The following is a 20,326-nucleotide window of genomic DNA, read 5'->3' as shown; positions in this document are numbered from 1 at the left end:
CTGTCCCTAGAATTTCCACAAGCTATTTCCTGTCCAGCAAGATTTATTTCCAGAAAACAACCAGATAATCTCTAAAACGACTCTTTGCTTCCCACCCCAAATCAGCTTTACACTGACTATCCTTGAGACTTTGTCTCAATGAGTCTCCATGCTGTCCTTAATATTGAATTATGGCAGAAAAGAGCCTGTGCTTTTATAATTTGTTTTCATTTATATAATTTATATAGCTGTCTATCTCACATAAGAGATTCTGGGCATCTTACAAGATTATAAAACTCATCAAATATAACCCCTGGAACTCAAGAATAAATAGTCAGCATACTCATAATCAATAGTGAAATAGTTTAATCTATTATTTATTTATTTATTTATTTAATCAACCAAGCATGTATTAGAAAACAGATATATGTATAGACATATTATAAATACATGAGATGGATACAAATAAAAGGGAACATTAGGACAGGGACGGTAGGCACGCTGGTGCGCTTATGCACGCCCCTTAAAGACCTCTTAGGAATGGGGTAAGGTCGACAGTAGACAGTCTAAGGTTAAAGTTCTGGGGGGTTGGGGAAGAAATCACAGGTGAACTGGTCCCTGCAGTTTTCTTGGCCAGGTTTTTCAGATATGGTTTGCCATTGCCTCTTTCTTACAACCCTTACAGTAAGAGATATTCACCACTTCAGTAGCTTCATTGTCCATTTTTAGGGATAGTTACTATACCTGTCATTAATTTGCTCTTCTATATATTTAAGCTTAGTCCCATATTTTTTATTATGCTTCTTTACTTTCATAGTTAGAGCTTGCAGATCCTTTGCATTACAACTATCAGAATATGTAGTGTTGTCTGCACAATGCAAGTAACTAATATTTCTTTTCAATTTTAAAATTGCACCTATCTTCTAATGCAATATATATTCCTCTATATACAGTATATTCCACATATAGTATATGTTGAATATTACCAATCTATTTTACCATGTTCTTCTTCATATCAGTCAACAGTTGTATCTGACTCCTTTTCATTTAGCACATTGGTATGCTGAAGTGCTATACCTATGTTCCTTTTCAATAAACATAATGTAACGGTCTTATGGAAAGTGGAAATTCACTGTAAAATCTAATGGTCTAGCCATCTGGCAAAAATTGTTTCCTCCATAGTCCATGTTAAAGAGAAAAATTGGTGGATTTTATTTCCTTTTTTCATAGTTGGTGGTGGTAGTAGCAGAGTACAACAAAACTGAGAGAATCCATCATCTTTGTCATTAAATATACAATATACATTGTAGATAAGGATAACGTATTTGCAATCTTGCTTGTGGCAGGATTGTGGTAACAAATTTAATACCAGTATAATTTTTGCCTGGCAAAGGGATGGTAGACAGCATTTTAACTTAGCTATAAAGAAGATCTATAGACTTCCCTTTTGCTTTGCAATATCTCTGGGAGAAAAGAATCTGGGACCATAACATTTATTTATTTAAAACAGTTGTAGTCTACCTATTTCTTCAGTTCTAGGCAGCAATCATTGTGAAAACAGAAAACACAGGAAAAAACATTACTGCTCTTGATATTTCCAGTATCTTAAATGAATAGACATTTTTCATTAATGGTTAATGGTTCCCCCCCCAAATTTTTTTTTTTGGATTTGTTGAAGTGACAAATTCAACGTGGTACATAAATCAGGCATCATTTTTAATAAGCATACTTGTATAAATCATCAGTCACTATATAGTAACTCATTAAAGTATATAATTTAATTCAGACTGATCTAGGGAATACACTTAATTGAAAACAATAAGATTTATTTCCAGGTCATGTATAAAATAGTATGATTTTTGTCATAAACTTCCATGATTTTATGTCATTAAACTTCCATAAACTGCTCCTAAATTCTCTAAATGTTATTCTATGTATGCAGTTGTTGTTGTTAATTGCAAAGTCGTATCAACCCTTCGCAATCCCATGGACAACGTTCCTCCAGGACTTCCTGTCCTCTACCATCCTCTGGAGTCAATTTAAGCTCATGCCTACTGCTTCAGTGACTCCATCCAGCCATCTGTTGTCCCCTTCTTCTTTTTTTTTAATTTTTTAATTTTTAATTTAATTTCTTTTAATTTTTTTTAATTTGATTTATATGCCGCCCTTCTCCGGAGACTCAGGGCGGCTTACAATGTGCTCAGCAATAGCAATTCTTTTGCCCTCATGTATGCAGTAGTGGTGCAATTAAATAATTTAAAACCTTTGGCCCATAAGTATTTGAAAATAATAATGATGAAGAAGAAATTGCACAAAATCACTGGTAACATGTTATTTAAGGGAAGTTAAAAATCTACTAATGATACCAACACAAACAGTGACTTTTTTTTTTAGTCCTACTCATTTGGAAATATGTTAAGTCACAGGCTTTGTGTCAGATCACAACACATGTCATTTGCCTTCATGCCCTCCTCAGATGCTTATTGTATATTGTTTGGGAATTAGTATTATTTTGTTGTAATGTAAAAATATAAACGTGAAGCATACAACTGTATACAAGTTTACCCAGCTATATACAAATAAATATGCGATCATAGCATATTGTAGTAAGTAGAAACAGTCTTCGTTGGGTGATGATATCGGACCCATTATCCGATCCATCGGAGTCAGTTGTAGCAGCAACTCAGTAAGCAACTCTACAGAGATGCCTACCGCAGTGGTTTTTCTTGCAGAAATGTGTCACTGGACAAGGTACAGCTAGTCAGCGCTTCGTGAAAACGGAGCTTTCCCGTCGAATTGGGACTCTCCTTTCTTCGCCCTCCTAAACCACGAAAGGGTACACGCCTCTTCACGTCACTGAAGCGCTTGGATTTCTGAGATTCTTCCCAAAACTATTTTGTCCGGAGAGCCGCCGGAACTGTAAGTATGACTCGTAGTTGCCGCCCGGTCTTTTGTTGCTGTCTCCCAGGCCAGATTGCCTTACCCTAACTACCACCCTTCGCGCGGTTGCCAGGGTAACAGAGACCTTGGTGAGGCAGAATAGCAACAGACGACCGTTGTTTTTTGTGAAGCAGGCCTGTGGGCAAAATGGTGAGGGACAAGAAGAATCGGATAAGGCTAGATTAAGGGGCTTTTCTAAAGAGATGAGAGGGCGAAAAAGACTAGCGGAGCCCTTTTCCCTTTCCCTTGTTCTTACTTCTGTCGCTTTTGCAGATGCTCTCACGGCTGAAACCCGCTGTTGGAGGCGGGCCTCAATCAGCGGATAAACGCAGAAAGAAAGGCAAACGGCTGCCGCAGCTGGAAGATTTATTAACTCAGCGAGATTTCACTGGGGCCATTGCCCTTTTAGAGGTACTAGGGATGGATTTGGGGAATTTGGCGGGACGAGAATTCTGCAAGTGGAGTTGCTGCAGCCGCTTCTGGATTATTTGCTAGCATATTTGTTTAGACATCTTTCGGAACAGATCAGTGCTTTGGGGGTGGGGAGGGGGGAAGGAAAGTTGTCCCGACACCTTGTTGCTACTTCAGTCATTTCAGACTGAGAACATCCGTGCTTTTTGCTTCTCTGATTTGCCAGAGTGGCAAATATCACCTCTGCAAAATAGAAGTTGGGTTAGGAGTCTAACCGAAAGGTGCTTTCTCAAGAGGCAGCTGGACTTTCTGATTTTTCTTTGAAGACATTTCACTTCTCATCCAAGAAACTTGGATGAGAAGCGAAAATATCTTTAAAGAAAAACCAAAAAGTCCAGTTGCCTCTTGAAAAAGCACCTTTGGAACAACCATGACCTGGATGACTGAGAATCTCTATAGACATCTAACCACTTTATGCAGTGGCCCCAGATAATCCACAGATTACAATTTATCTTCCTTGCTATAGATTAAATATAGCCTTCATAGCTGGTGTGTAGACTAAGGTGACCAGATTTTAACATTGGTAAAGAGGGACATTGTGGGTGTGGCTTATTTTGTGGGCGTGGCTAGCTGGTCATGTGACTGGGTGGGCGTGGCTATGTGTATAGGGTAAGGTGAACAGATTTTAACATTGGTAAGAAGGACACCATTGTGGGCGTGACTTATTGTGTGGGCGTGGCTTGGAGGCCATGTGACTGGGTGGGCGTGGCTAGCTGGTCATGTGACTGGGTGGCCATGGCTATGTGTATAGGGACTACTCAGAGGGCTGAAAAGTCATTTCTGACAGGTCCTCACACTTTTGACTGGTCCTCACACTTATGACCATCCTCACATTTATGCCCGTGCAGTATTCTTAACAACCATGTCACTCATTTCACAACTGCTTCTCTTCACCATGATGACAAGATAGAGCAAAAACGTAAAATGTGAGGACAGTCGTAAGTTCGAGGACTGGTCAAAAGTGTGAGGATCAGTCAAAAATAACTTTTTCAGCCCTCTGAGTAGTCCATATGCATTAAAGGATACAGCAATAGAGAGGGATGAAGGAATGGAAATTAGAGTAGGAGTGAGGGTAAGAGAGGGAGGAAGAGAGGAGGAGAAGGAGAAAGGAAGAGGAAGTAGGGAGGAGAAAAAGAGGGTGGGGGGAAGAGAAAGTAACAAGGAAAGAAAAGAGAGTGGTGGTAGGTTTGAGGAGAAAGATTGCTGTACAATAAAAAAGATGAAAGGGAAGAAAGCCAATCCCAAGCAAATATAAAGATATTAAGATTAAGAATGAATTGTTAAACTTTAAAGAATAAAAGAGAACAAATATGAATAAATAGCAATAATTAGAAACACACATACAAACATACAATGTATTTTCTTTGAACAGAATATTTGGCTGGTTCACAAATTTAAACAGTGTTTAGTCATTTCAATTAAATTTACAATTTCTATATTTCCTTTTTGCCATATTTATTCCTCATCTATTTTTTTAAAAAAACAATATTACCCTTCATCCTCATCTCTAATCTTAATCAAATTCAATTTTTCCCTTCTATTCTATATTATACCCCTTCCCATTGTCATCTATTTTTATATCCATCCTCACATTGGTTAATTATGTAATTATGTAATACAGTTGTTTAATACAAATTCAACATTTTAATATAAATCAATTAGTTATATAACTATCTTTTTTGTATATTAATCAATATGAACATGAATATTCCAATTATTTCCATGCAATCCAATTTCTTACAAATCAATTAATTATATTTACCAATAATAATAAACCAAATAATTTCCCCCATATATTCCTCCAAACCACAACTTAACCATTTCTGCTTTCAACACAATATACAATTATTAATAGTATCTCAATTATTACAATTCCCTAGTTAAATAGAGCTTTTTTTCTTTTGTGTTTTAAAATCTTGAACTCTCCTCTTTTGCCCAAAATTTCCCATTGTTTGCAGTTTTGTACCTACCTTTTTTGGTGAGGAAAAAGAAAAAGAAAAAGAAAGAAATCTCTCTCTGCCTCATTTTGTCACGTTGCAGCTTTACTTTCGCTTTCGCCTTTGTTTTCAGCATAGCTAGGGGGAAAAAAATCTGCTCCAGGAACTTTTTGCAGCTTTTTGCAGCTAATTAACCTAGCGGAAGCTGTTAACAGGGGCTATTTTTTCTATTTTTGCAGGCATGGGTCTATTCATTTTTTTTTAAACACTGATCAGCTGTAGGTCGGCCCTTTGAAGCCCCGCGGCAAGAGTTTAAAGAGTTTTTTTTCCCTCTAGCCATCAGCGGGGATTCAGGAGGCAGCCGGGACTCAGGAGGCAGAATGAAAAATCGGGACTTTTTTAAAACGCCGCGGGACGCGGGACAAATTGCTCAAAAGTGGGACTGTCCCGCCAAAAGCGGGACGTCTGGTCACCTTAGTGTAGACTGATGAGGTATTACCAGTAATAAGGAAAGTACTGTATCGTATCTAAATCACAACATTATGAACAAGATAGTTTAAAATGACTTTATCAGTTTAGGAATTAGGATTTTATAGCAACCATCTTAATTTGCTGGAGAAGGTAGAATAAACTGCTTGTAATAAGCCAAAATTCCTTGTTTATCATGTGTGAACATGGCCATAAGCTAATGCAGTAGTTGTTCTACAAGTTTATTCCTTGTTGAGAGCAGTGCAACAGAAGCAATATTATTAAACTGCAACATGAATGAGCACTATGTTTGTGCACATATGGATGGTTTAGTGTGACATATTCATGTGAGAATATGATTGTTGCATCTGAACAAATTAGAATTAAGTTTGTTTAATTTATTAGTTTATAAATTCCTAGCTTTTCTTCCGTTCTATGATTAATGTTCTATAATTAATGTTCTATGATTAATACATTAAGATGCAAATACAAGAGTCAATTTTGCATCATGAACTATGTGTGTCAACAGTTCATAATGGTAGTTACATGCAGACATGTAAGGACAATCAAATTACAATGTTGTTGCCTTTTTAAAAACCTACATTTGCAGTGAGAAAAGCAGAGTTGGAGTGAATGTATTGTAACCACACTTTGCACTTCACTCATATTGTGGCTTAATGAGCTAATGAGTACTGCCTAACTGACAGTGACAAATTGATTGTATGGAGATCCTATCAACTTAGAAATATTTGTGGTGTTGCTAAGTCAATAACCACTTGATGGCACATCATATTCATGATCACCTTAATACATTTCTGCCTGCCAGTCATAAAAACTGCTTATCTAAATATTTGTAAACATCTAATTACTTAATTTAAATGCGAGCCCTTCTTTTATACATGAACATCATATATACAGACATTTGAGAGTGTCTAAATTAAAGCCCCATCACTGCCTAAAAGGCTAGATTTGTGTATACTATATGGCTGCCATAAACTTGTCATTTTAAAATAATTAAAAATTATATGAACTTGGTCACAATTGGATATCACTTTAATTTTTATTCTGTCTGCTTCCCAAGTTTAAGCGTCAGGTTGGAGAACAGGAGGAAGATGCAGACCTCTGGATTGGATATTGTGCTTTCCATCTGGGTGACTACAAGAGAGCACTGGAGGTGAGGTAGTGCTTCTTTGTCCTGAAAAGGAGGACGTTCTCTTAAATTTGTAAGAATGAGGATGAGGTAGGCCTCAACTTACAATTACAATTGAGCCCATAATGTATGTTGCTAAGTGAGAAATTTGTTGATTTTTTCCCCCTTTTACAACTTTCCTTGTCACATTTGTTAAGTGAATCAGTGCAGTTATTAAATTAGTAACACAGTTGTTAAGTGAATCCGGTTTCCCCATTGGCTTTGCTTGTCAGAAGATTGCAAAAGCTGATCACATGATCCTGGGACACTGCAACCATCATAAATGTGAGTCAGTTGTCAAGCATCCAAATGTAAATCACGTGACCATAGAGATACTGCAATGATCGTTAAGTGTGAAAAATGGTCATAAGTCACTATTTTCAGCGCCGTTGTAAGTTCGAACAGTTACTAAGTGAACTGTTGTAGGTCGAGGACTACCTGTAAATTTTCCTCAAAGTAATATAAAAGCAAAAATACTGGTTATAATATTTTGTGTCCAGAAGCCTAGTGAATAAATTATATATAGTTTATTATTTTGACTTATTTATGAAATACAATGTATTAATTTATGATCTGCTATTTTTCAAAATTCTATGTTTATATGAGGATAATATTCCAAGAGAATCATGGTAAGAGAAAATTGAATCAATTTACATATGATTGTGTCACTATGACTGTGTCACTATATAACATTGTTCCTCAAATTTACTATCTGTGAAGAATGAAATTTACAACTATAATGTATCTCATGGACCAGAATAAGTAAGATAAAATAAGTATTTCAAAGGCTTGCATCTAATTGAATATATGTTTAAATATTGTAGAAGAAAACTGTTGTGTATAAGTTGGGTTGACAAAATCAGAAATGAGGAAGTGATAAAAGGGAAAGCCAAGGGAAATCATCAAAACCATAAAAAAGCAAAAGTTAGAATATTTTGGACATGTGATGAGATACCCAGAAAAATACGGCATACTTCACTTAATCTTCCAAGGAAAGATTAAAGGCAAACGAGGTCCAGGAACGAGGTTCCAGAAAAAGAACATCATGGCTTCAAAATCTAAGGGACTGGTTTGGACAAAACTCAATAGCACTTTTTCATGTGGCTGTTGATAAAAATAGGATTGCCAACGTCCGATGAAGGATATGGCACAAGAAGAAAAAAATTATAGTAGTACAAAGTTAAGGCTATGCAAAGTACTTAAACAGATGTTTTGCAAAGCAGATTGATATGAGTGAAGTTTTTCTTCTTAAACTGCAGAAGTAGTAGTATCTTCCAGGCAATATCATACAACTATTTTCAGTTTTTTTCAGGTTTCTTGTACATGTGCATGCACATAAAACATTTCCATTAGTACTTCTAATAGAGCAAAACTGCTGTACATGCACACACTTGTAGAAATGATTTGGGAAAGCCCTAAAAGTAGCTGCAAGTAAAAGGATGCAGCTTTTTCAAAATTTTGATGATAACTGAAATACTATATTTGCACTGGACATGGTAGTCATTTCTGTTTATATATATTTTTTACTTATTTACAGTTCTTATGTGCTCTGGCTGGGTTATAAGAAGAAATAAAGCATAAATTTGTCTGTGGTGATTAAGCAAGGCTGTATCAAAAATTATTATTTATTTAAGGAGTATGAGGAATTAATCAAGGAATCTGCCTGCAACCCTGATGTGTGGGTGAATTTAGCTTGCACTTACTTCTTCTTGGGAATGTATACACAAGCTGAACAGTCTGCTTTGAAAGGTGAGTCTGATAATTAAGGTTGCTTTTTTATTTATTTTTACTGGCAATAAATTCAGGTGCACTTACTGGAAGTGAGTGGGGACATTGTTTGCACCGTGAAAATGAGGCATATGAATTAATAAGTTTGAAAACCTAGGTATTAATTTTGTTTTTAGCTCCCAAGAGTAGACTTCAGAATCGTATGCTGTTCCATCTAGCACACAAGGTATGTATTTCAAAACATTGGATCAAATTTGGAAGTAGTTGAAGTATTTTGAAATCCAGTTCCCATCATGTCCCCAAATGTTATTTAAAATCTTATAAATACCTATCATGCTATTTGTTTTCAGAGCAAATAGTGTAATGCAAGGTACTTGGGAAAAAAAGGAAGCAAAAGATGTTAGAGAGAAGAAGAAAGGGGGGTGGGAGGAGGAAGGAACCTAACTAAATCTAGTTGACATTAACACCATTCACTATACCTCTCTATACCATGGAGATTCTGCTACAATTAATTTATTCACTTTTGCTCAGCTTACATATATGCATACTCCTAATGCTATTCTGAGCTGCATTGCCACTTCATAAAAATACAATAACTTTTACACCTTCACCTTACTATTCAAATTCTGAAAGACCTGTTTAAGTAAGAAAGAAGTTCTCTAGGTAGAATAATGAAATGAAGACCTGAAGTACTAAGTAAGCACAGAAGATGAAAGCCTGAAAATTTCATGGTGACAAGAATTAAGATAATTGAGAAATAGATGACTCTTTTGTAGACTGCCTGAAGTCTGGAAAAATGATTGGTTTCTAATGAAAGATGGTAGAAGAGAAATATGGTTAAATATTATTTTCAGCAGACAAAGTATTAGAATATGTGTAAGGCATCCACTTGTCTCTGTCTTTAAATCATATTTCTTTCTTAGTTTGGTGATGAGAAGAAACTGATGAATTTCCATCAGAATTTGCAGGATATAACAGAAGACCAGCTTAGTTTAGCATCTATACACTATATGCGATCTCATTATCAAGAAGCTATTGATATCTATAAACGCATACTGCTTGATAACAGGTTGGTTCAACTTGTCTCTATCTGTTTAACATAATTTGGAGGGGAAAGCTGAAACAAATAATTTCATAGGGCTTTTCGATCTTGCAATGTTTTAGCTGTCTTTTGCTGAGTTTAAATATTGTCTTTTGAGATCCTTCTTTAAAATGTTACCGTAAAATCTTTACATTTTTGATCCAGTAGTGAGTTCTGAGTTTAATAAAACATGCAGGGAATGTGGACATTTAAGGAAAAATGCTAATGAAGGTACAATTCTACATTCATATTAGATATATGTGGGGCTGTTATTTTTTTTATGAACAATTACTTTTTGATATTTTACCTTGTGCAAATTTTAAATGATTTAAAAATAATTCTTAAATAATTGAATAACTCTAGAAGGACATACTTCAATCTAGTGGGGCTTTTTTCCTGTTTAAATTAGATTCTGGTTAAAAAAGAGAAAGATGAGAATTAAAAACTTTAGAAATTCATCAAGGGCCAGAAACGAATGGGGCAAACTTTCCACCTAAATATCTAATCTGAATTACCCCAGTCTTTCTTCATGTCAATAGTTTAATTTATGGTGGGGGAGAATCATTTTGAAGTTGTTACTGTTAAGCAGATAGGGGTCAGAAAACCTTGGCAATCTGCTGCAAATCATTCAGGAGGTATAATTACATCCAGATGCACCTTTAGGCCAGTAGTGGGTTCCACTTACCTTCGCTACTGGTTTGGAACTATGAGCGTGCATATGTGTGTGCTTACTTCACTCATGCGCAGAGCATCCGTGATGACATCTGGGCGGATGGGCGGAACCTGCTGCCACCGCCGCCACTACCAGTTTGCCCAAACCGCGATGAGCTGGTAGAAACCCACCAAGGGTTCAGGCTTATTACATTTAGTGCCTGAATCTACAAAATGTGTTAAAACTACAAAATAGAGAAATAGCTGGATCAAATCAAGACCTATTTTAAGCCAGCAATTTTTATTTTCATAGTAACCAACTAAATCCCTCTAAGGTACGTGCAAATAGCAAATGAATGCAAACACTTCTCTTGCTATTGTTCTCTTTGTATTTGTATCTGGAAACATGCAGTCACCTTATTGAAACAGTGAACACTGAGTCTCCATGCCTAACAGTTTTGATAAATATATTCTTTATAAATTATCCTCTTTTAAAGCAATCCAAACTAATAGCCAGGCCTATGTCTTATGTTAATGAATTCTACAAACCAATTATGCATTATGCAGAAATGCTTTCTTTTGTTTATTCCAAGACTTCCAGTCAATTTCTTTGAAGTCTCCTGATCCTAGTTTTGAAAGAGAAACTTCTTCAGGTCTACTCTTTCTATGCTCGGAATTTTAAATGCATTGATTGAATCTTCACTCAGTTATTTTTTCTTCAAGTTAAGAGTCTCAAATATATTTGAGCCCTTTGGTCAGTCACTTTGATTGCTTTTTTTCTGCACTTTCCCCACACCCATTGCAGTGACCAAAAATGTATACAGTACTTCCAAGATGTTGGGCTAGAACAGGGGAGACCCAAATTCAAATTCATTCTCAGCCATGGAGACTCACTTACGAGGTTGTTTGTGTGAGGAAACCAGTGGAGGAGAGAATGCTGTGTTTGCTATCTTGAGTCTCTCAAGAGAGCCATTTATTTATCAAATAATTATTGACAGATTTATTTACATTTGGACACCTTTCTCATGAATTCTCCATGGAAAACAGCTTTTTCACAGCTGTTGCACACTATGTTAATCTTCAGTGAGTTATCCACTATAATTCCAAATTCTTGATCAGTTAGAAACAACATACTGTATTTTTCGGAGTATAAGATGCTCCAGACTATAAGATGCATCTATCTTTTTTGGGGAGGAAAACAAGAAAAAAAAAATCTGCCTCTGCCTCCCAGCAATTTGCCTCCTTACACTAAACAGCAAACAGCGGAGGCCCGCAGAGGCGGCAGTAGGCAATGGCAATCCCTGCAGCCTGAAACAGCTGATGGTTGGGAGGCCGATCCAACCTACAATCAACTGCTGGTGCTAATCAGGCTGTGCTGAAGCTGAAACGGGCTGTTTGCTGCAAGGAGGCAAATTGCTGGGAGGCAGAGGCCAACGGGTGGAGGCTGGCGGGTGGGCGAGGCTACATTTGGTGTATAAGACGCACCCAAATTTTCACTCTCTTTTGGGGGGGGGAAGTGTGTTTTATACTCGGAAAAATACGGCAATATAAATTTATATTGCAGTGTCCATGTTTTTTCTGATGTTTCTGTTATTTTAAACAAATGTAAAATTATATGCCCAGGATCCTAGGCAACAATTTTAGTGTCCCATTAGCTGAGAGTTTCATACCTACAGTATACCATAGACATTTACTTTATCACAGTTTATAGCAAGATAAAGGTACTAAGTTGTAATGAAGTAAGATGTATATTGGGGGTATTTTTTTATACCCCCAATATCCAGTTTACTTCATTACAACTTAATAATGTAATATATTTTTTAGATTTATATACTGGGCTTTTCTAAATTTTATATCACTGAAACTTAGTTGAATTTCATAAAGCATTAGTTATATTAATATGTTGATGAACTTTGATTTGGCAGGGAATATCTGGCCCTCAATGTATATGTGGCCTTGTGTTACTACAAGTTGGATTACTATGATGTCTCTCAAGAGGTGCTAGCTGTTTACCTTCAACAGGTTCCTGATAGTACCATTGCTCTTAACTTAAAGGCTTGTAATCATTTCCGACTCTACAATGGGAAAGCTGCTGAGGTATTTTGTTACTATAGTTTAATCTCTCAAATCTTTCTTCAATCCAAGTTTAAATTTTGCTATAACATTTCAGTATCTATTCTTGAGAAATGCAAATTCTTTGTGGTGTGTGTATAGCTATTTCTTATTGTTCCTGATACTATGCAGAACAAACATTTTAATCCTATAGTATTTTGCATATGTTTATTTCTTTGGTTATCACTGTTGATATGACCTATTGTCTGTTTTTTAAATTTCTTTAAAACTACAAGGCAGAGCTTAAAAGTTTGATGGACAGTGCCTCAACATCATTTGAATTTGCTAAAGAGCTCATTAAGCATAACTTGGTAAGTAGCAATGGGATAGCTCATATAATGTAATTTATGCCGATCATATACATGATCAAAGTACTGTTTGGTCAATTTGTCTGGAAGAGTAATTTATTGATTGGGAATGAGCTATGAAAGTTGCACTTCTCAGAAGAGTTCCTGAAAAAGAAATTCCATTGATTATCACATTCATGCACTATCATTAACCTATTCCTGACTTTAAGTTCTTTTCCTATTATGTTCAAATATTTATTATTTCTTCAAAAACCTTATATGATCCATTCCCACCAGCTTCATTTTGATGTAATTTTTCAGATATGTCATTTTTCAGATGATGTTAACTCTGTATTGATACATGTTTCTCTTATGATTCTGCTTATGATGATTTTTTCTTGAAATTAACTTTTTTCACAAGACAAAAAAATTTAAAGATATATTTATTTATTCCATTCACAATTCTTCCTTGTATCTCTTTTACCGGCTTCTCATTCCTTCCCTTATACACTGTTGTCATCTTATCCTACAGCTACCATGTGTTTTACAGCTTATTACCCTATTAATGACTTTAACTTATCTAAATCTATCATCTTAAAATGTCAGATAATATTCTTAGTTATTCTTTCTTATCCTTGTTGCTGTTTGAAACTCTCTTTTCTTACAGACCATATACTTGATGTCACCTTTTACCTCCCACCTTAAAATCCATGTTTTCTGCAAGGTCTTGTGCTTGACCTTTTTTTCCCCCTCTTATCAACTATATCCAAGTTTTGGAATGTATATATAGTGGCTGTGTATGAAAGTGCTTATATATTGATAGCATTAAATAATAAAGATGTCACTATGATTTCTGGGGTAAATATTTAATCTGTAAACTACAAAAGCAATGGAATAATACGTGACAAATGTCATCATTCATGATAAACTGCTTAGTATAGTAAATACATTGAAAACATGCATGGGATTAAATTGTAACTTGTTTGCTACAATATTAATACAGTGAATACTTCTACTTACAGGTGGTATTCCGAGGAGGGGAAGGGTCTCTCCAAGTACTCCCTCCACTGGTTGATGTCATTCCTGAAGCTAGACTGAATCTAGTCATTTATTATCTTCGGCAAGGTGAAAAAAATTTATATATCTCATTTTACATTTTTATATGTATCTAAATATATTTTATATATCTGTTCACGTTTTTAGTGATCTTTTTCTATCAAATAGAAAATATATGTACTTTGTTTTGGGAATTATTGGGGGGGATACAGTTGCTTGCTATTTTTTATTTGTGGTGCTTCATGAGCTAACAAATGATGTCAAGCAGGATATCCCTGGAGAAACATCTGGGATTCTTTAAGGTATTGCAGACAAATGTTTATGTTTGCCACCTGTACTTCCAATACATTTTGCTTTCAATTCCGAAATGCTGCATAGTCCTGTTATTTAACGTCCCTTTTAAAGGAACAAGTGAATTTTTTGCTTAAGGCAATCTGTTCAATCTCTTCTAACTTCAGCTGATTTAGGTAGGAACAAAAACTCAAACATCACTAACTTCAACTATAACAATAAGAAATCTCTTTGGTCCCTCCTCCCACCTTGAGATTTATTTTGAATAGCAGACTTCAAAACCACATGTTTTGATCTTGGGCTGATCTTAGTGTCAACTCGCAAAGCTTTCCTGACCTGCTCGCTGACATGGCGCTCCTAATAAACAACTGGATTTTTCTTGAAACTGCTTGAGGTTCCCACTTTCATTAGGGCATCGTTTGGAACCCTGACACTTAATTATTGTTGTTATTCTGCAATTGTCACATTGACTGGTATTTATTTATTTGTATCTCTGCTATTAAAACAAAATCCCCCAAAATGCTTTTCTGTGATTGTTTTGGTTTGTTAGTCTAATAAAATGTCTCATTTTAGTAATTAAATACATTGTATATGGATCCAGAAAAAAATAAGTTGACATTCTGTTTTGATGCATTTTCTTTCTCTTTTCTCTATGTATAATATGTGAATATATGAATAAAAAAGGCTAAAAAGCCTTTAAACTGTACACCTATTGTAACATTTAAAGAATAACATTATACAAATATTTACCGTCTTTTTTTGTCAATAGATGAATAAAAGTATAGGAGAGGTACAGTATTATATACTGTAATATTATATACTGTATCATATTATTTCAGATGATGTACAGGAGGCTTACAACTTGATTAAAGACCTGGAACCTGCAACCCCTCAGGTTAAAAAAAAGTTTATTCATTGATACATACTAGAAGAAATTATCTTTGAAATGTTATAGGATAGAATTAAATTCTTGTACCGTCTATTTTTTGTTTGTTGCCTTCCATTTTTTAAAAAAGATATGTGGATCAGAGTAATTAAGTAATTAAGATAAGTGGATCAGAGTAATTAAGTTTTGTTAAAATCTGTGAAAAAAGAATTGTCATTTGTGTCACACATATTTTAATGCAATCAAGTATAGCTAATTTATTCTTGATGAAAACTGTTTTGAATTTTTCTTCATACTTAACAGTGATCAAAACAATATAAGCTGTACAATATACTTGGTTCAAGTTTTGAAATTTTATGATAAACTATAGTAAAACAATTGATGTGTTTGATGTTCCATTTAAGTGACTTTTATAGATTTTTATGGATATTTCCATTTTGTGATTATTTCACTTATTTCAAATTCATTACTGTTACTGTTATTATTTAAAAATAATTTCTTTAGCTGATGTATACTTTAAAAACCTGGAAGATGCCAAGATAAATTTCTGGAAACTGGGTGGTTAATTTAAAATACATGCTTGTATAATGGAATATACCTACAATTTTAGCAGAAGAATGAAATGGATGACTGATCAGCCTTTTAATGGTTTGAGTGCCTTTTATATTTAACTTGATACAATTAGCATCCATAAAGATATCTGATGTATTTGCACAGTAATTTGAATAAAAGAATTGCAAATTGCTTTAAGCATCAGGAAACAAATTGCATAATTTAATTATTTTTTCAATATTTTTAGGAATATATTCTGAAGGGAGTAGTGAATGCAGTACTTGGGCAGGAAATGGGTTCAGTGAGTATAACAGTTTCTGATACTAGTAATTTATGAAGAATCCATAAATGGTCAAATTGAACGCAGAAGCTGATTGAAATTTTAACTTGAACCTTTTTTACATAAATTTCTTGTGTTAGTTAATTATAACTGTTTTAGGCAAGCTAGAGCTACTGAGAAACAAAAAGGAAATATAACCATGCTTGGGGAAGGCTCAACTATTTTAAAAAAAATAGTTTTACACAGAAATTTAAAAAACAATGATAACTGAATATGCTCATTAACATCAAAACATTTTGGGAGGAGAAAATGGAAAACAAAATGAGCATGATGAAGAATGGAACTAGGCATTCAGGAAATAGAAAGGAAAAATATTTATCAGTGCAATAAAAGCCCTATTTCTATATTGTTCTTTTTCAGAGAGACCATTTGAAAATTGCTCAGCAATTTTTCCAACTGGTGGGAGGATCAGCTAGTGAATGTGGTATGTTTTAAATGTGCTGTGTTTCTCTTTTCGTCAGACATTAATTGTATTAAATTTATTATGTGATTCAATGAAAGGAATATTGCTATTAGTATTTGCCAGTGACAAATATTAAGTAGAAATGTTTAATATAAAAATGCAACATAAATATGCTATTTGGGCTAGAATTAGATGTATATTTATGTCCAATTTAAGTTATGAATTTAGATTATAAATTTTCATGTCACAAAGAATTATAGAATTCTTTGAATATACATTTGAATATCAATGTCCTATAGAATATAGGACATTGGAAGCTCATAACTTCTCTGAGCATCCCAGACAAATAACTCTCTAATCTTTACTTGAAAACCTTCAGTGAGGGAGTAGCCATAATTCTACGAGGCAAATGCTTAATAGCTCTTACTATCAAGAAATTCCTGCTTACTTCAAGTTCAGCCCTTTAAGGCAAACCAGATCGAGAAAGAATTGTCATATGAGTCTTAGAGCTATTTTTATTTTATTAGAACAGCTATAGCAGCGGTCCCCAATGTTTTGGGTGCCAGAGACCGGTTCCATGAAAAGTGGTTTTTCCGCAGACACTGAAAGGCATAGTTATACACAGTGCTGCATTCCACACATACGTGAATGGGGCTTCACTCACTTGTGTGGCCCGGTTCCTGGCGTAGGCTGTGGCCCGGTGCCAGGGATTGGGGATCCCTGAGCTATAGTGACAGAATATTGCAAGTCTGAATATGCTTTCCTCTTTCCTCACTTTATCTTTGTATGGATTAAAGAGGAGCATATCTGAGGCAACTTCTTATTTCTTGGAATGGATTCAATGGGTACTTGACTGATTGTTTCCTTGTAATGGATCTTCCCACTATCCTTTAAGATCATTCTCCATCCCTTCAATCAGTGTCAAATTGTTTCCTATCTGTCAACAAAGTAAATAATATATTGTGTTGCTTCCTGACATCCTGGCAGTAGTTCTGAAAACAAATGAACGTAGGTGTACTCCCCAATATTTTTGCTATCCTCAACCTATTTGCACTGTTAATCTTCAGATACTATTCCTGGGAGACAGTGTATGGCTTCTTGCTTCTTTCTGCTCAGGCAGTTTGATGATGTCCTAATATATCTCAATTCAGTAAAGGTTAGTAAAAGTTACAGTTGTCTTGTATACATTCATGTATGTCTGTTTATTAGTATTTCAAAAAGTGGCTATGCACAAACATAATACTAGAGAAGAGAAGAAGGCTATTTCATCAATTGTCATAGAAAATCCAGTGTTAGGGCATCTGGCTTTTAATCTGATATTTTCAATGAAAATGTTGCTGTGGTGCCAGTGATCAATTATTTAATTTTGGTCTTGCTAGAATCTATATTGGAGTATGTGGTTGATGCAATCTGGATTTCATGGAAGTTTCTATAATTGCCTCTTTCTAGTGTCTCTTTACTGTAGATAGTAAAGATAAATCAATCAATCTATGATGGTAAAATCTCAGTCAATATGTAAAAAGCAACTTGACCTATTTTTAAGTCAGAGCCTTGTCTTTATTTATTGTATTTTTATCTCACCTTTAAGTCAGGAGGTTAAGCTAGCAAATACAGTGTTCCCTCCTCCTTTTCTCCATAACAGCACTCTTAGAAGGTATGTTGAACGGAGAGAGAATGATTGGCCCAAAGTGAACTGTTGCAATGGACAATGGAATAGAAATCTGTGTTAGCTTGCTCTTAGTTCAGCACCTGCATTGCATTGGCTTTCATATATTAGCCCTAGCAACTCTTATTTTTTTATATTTTTCTTTGCTATAAACTACCTAGAGTCTTATGATTGGGATAGTTTACAAAAATTGTAAATAAATATCTTTTAAATGCTTTGCATAGCCCCTTTTGGCCAAGCTAAATGAAAACTTATTCTGTCCCTTTACTTGCCAAATCTTGTTTCATTAAGGAATTATCTGGCATTGGAGCAAAATCTGAGGCAGCAACTGGGACCGCCCCTCAGATATAGTATGTAATGCCATCTCTGCTGTAATTGATTTTCCCATTTTCCAATTAAAAACTGGGCATTGCCCTTAATTTACAATATTTGGTGTATCATTTGGTGTATCACCTGGTGTACCAAGTGATAGTGCCTGGTAGATTTCAAGGCTCTAGTTGTGCAGAGAATATAGTCCCTTTATTTTAACAGCAGATAATTGTAAAATAAGGATTTAGCTTTTTCAAATGACTGAAAATAAGTTGTTGCAATATCTCTTAGCTTTCTTACCCTGTAGCAATCATTTTCTTTTACTACTATAGGGCTAACTTTTATTACTGAAACTCTCAATTTTTCCTTCATGAATTGCACAGGGTCATTTTTTTTCAAAAACTAAGGACACAACTAAGTATGATCATTTCCTGAGTAATACAGAAAATTAACTTATTGGATACCTCCGTCATACCAAATAAAAGTTAATTCAGCTTTTAGTTCATGTTTTATCAATATGTTTATACAGAAAGCACCAATTATAATCTATAACATTTTGTTTTGGAAATTGTATATTTGCTTTTTATGTAAATAAAATTTTAAAGGATATGTCATTGCCATGGTATATTTTTTAGCACCGAATTAGATGTTTCATTGTGATTAGCTTTTAATGATTTTGTACTGTATTACCGCATATATCAGTTTGAAAATCTGGCTGTTCAGTGTTTAATGCATTCATTTTCATTCATTTACTTCTCTTGAAAATACCCATATAAAGATATTTGACTCTGTCTTTTTCTCTTAAGATTTTTAATCTCCATTTCTAAATGAATGAAATGCATTGAACATGCATCATGCATTAATCATGATCATAATCATGATGATGATGAAGAAAATCAACAATTTTGGTTTTGGGATTGAAAGGCAGGACTCTGCTATCTTTGCTTTGCTTTGAATGGAATGTTAATAACTGTACTCCAGGAAATTGCAAGACAAAACTAAGCTTACATTAATTGAAAATACAATAGTTATGTTTTCCAAGTACTTATAATTTTCTCCATCTGTCGCATTAAAAATTATAATTCTGTGGGATGTTCTAAGGTACTTTGGGAGCCAAAGCCAAAATTTCAGGGTGATCATATCTGTCTTCTGCTTCAGAGACTACTACTAGGACATTTTCTAACTCAACTAATAGAATATTGATACAATTAACAATGAAGAGTTTATTGTAAATAAAACATAGACTCACTATGCAATATAATGGGAAACTGAAGATCTACTACTGAAGATCTTTTATATATGGTAGTGTGCTTAGATGTATCTTTTGTATGTATCTTTTTTCTTCAGGACTCACTGAGTTATATTTAATTGATACTTTCTGTTTTCCATACAGAATATTTTTGGTATTTGTGAAAGGAATGAAAAATTTTACATCTAAATCAGATTAGAACCATGATGGCAAACCTATGGCACGTGTGCCCAAAGTGGCATGCAGAGCCATGTCACCTGGCACATGCTGCGTCACCCATTCCTCTTCTGGGTTTCTGTGGCGCATGTGCGCATGACAATCAGCTGGCCTTTTTGCATGTGGCAGTGCTGGAAACTGGAAGAGCTGGTCTTCTATTTTCGTGCGTGAGCATGTGCGCCAGCCAGCTGATCGTCGCGAGCGCATGCGCACCAGAAACAGGGAAGACAAACTGGCCAGCGTGCATCTGCACGCTGGAAACAGGAAGTTCATTTTTGGCCATGCACATGCACCATTGGCAGCTCCTCTTCCGGGTTGTGGCCCAGATGCACGAACCGCACTCCCTTTTTGGCACTCAGTGCTGAAAAGGTTCACCATCACTGGATTAGAAGTTGAAAAGACACAAAAACCACTTAACAAAATATGTGAATACAGAGATCAAAACAGTACACAGAGGGTTAAGCATTTGTGAAGATTGAGGTTAATCTACATATGATTCATTATTTGATAATATA

The 20,326-nt window shown here is 35.0% G+C and overlaps 1 protein-coding gene across 2 annotated transcripts in view; it reads left to right on the top strand.

The window, feature by feature from the left end:
• Positions 1-20,326, top strand: part of IFT56 (intraflagellar transport 56) — a 38,189-nt gene that overhangs the window by 4,902 nt on the left and 12,961 nt on the right. The window contains exons 2-14 of one of the 2 annotated variants that reach the window (XM_034403392.2): positions 2,712-2,898; positions 3,193-3,330; positions 6,877-6,969; positions 8,619-8,733; positions 8,889-8,938; positions 9,636-9,781; positions 12,370-12,541; positions 12,793-12,867; positions 13,866-13,968; positions 15,030-15,085; positions 15,876-15,929; positions 16,329-16,392; positions 17,439-17,527. In XM_034403392.2, coding sequence (XP_034259283.1) covers positions 3,193-3,330; positions 6,877-6,969; positions 8,619-8,733; positions 8,889-8,938; positions 9,636-9,781; positions 12,370-12,541; positions 12,793-12,867; positions 13,866-13,968; positions 15,030-15,085; positions 15,876-15,929; positions 16,329-16,392; positions 17,439-17,527 — 1,155 coding nt within the window. In that variant the 5' untranslated portion in view covers positions 2,712-2,898. Of the gene's footprint in view, positions 1-2,711; positions 2,899-2,924; positions 3,070-3,192; positions 3,331-6,876; positions 6,970-8,618; positions 8,734-8,888; positions 8,939-9,635; positions 9,782-12,369; positions 12,542-12,792; positions 12,868-13,865; positions 13,969-15,029; positions 15,086-15,875; positions 15,930-16,328; positions 16,393-17,438; positions 17,528-20,326 lie in introns of those variants that run through there. The other variant, XM_034403391.3, reaches the window with a different exon arrangement.

Source organism: Pantherophis guttatus, chromosome 7 (genome assembly GCF_059756535.1).
Source record: "Pantherophis guttatus breed Tessera chromosome 7, ASM5975653v1, whole genome shotgun sequence".
Lineage (NCBI taxonomy): Eukaryota > Metazoa > Chordata > Lepidosauria > Squamata > Colubridae > Pantherophis > Pantherophis guttatus.
This window is presented reverse-complemented; position numbering and strand designations above follow the sequence as displayed.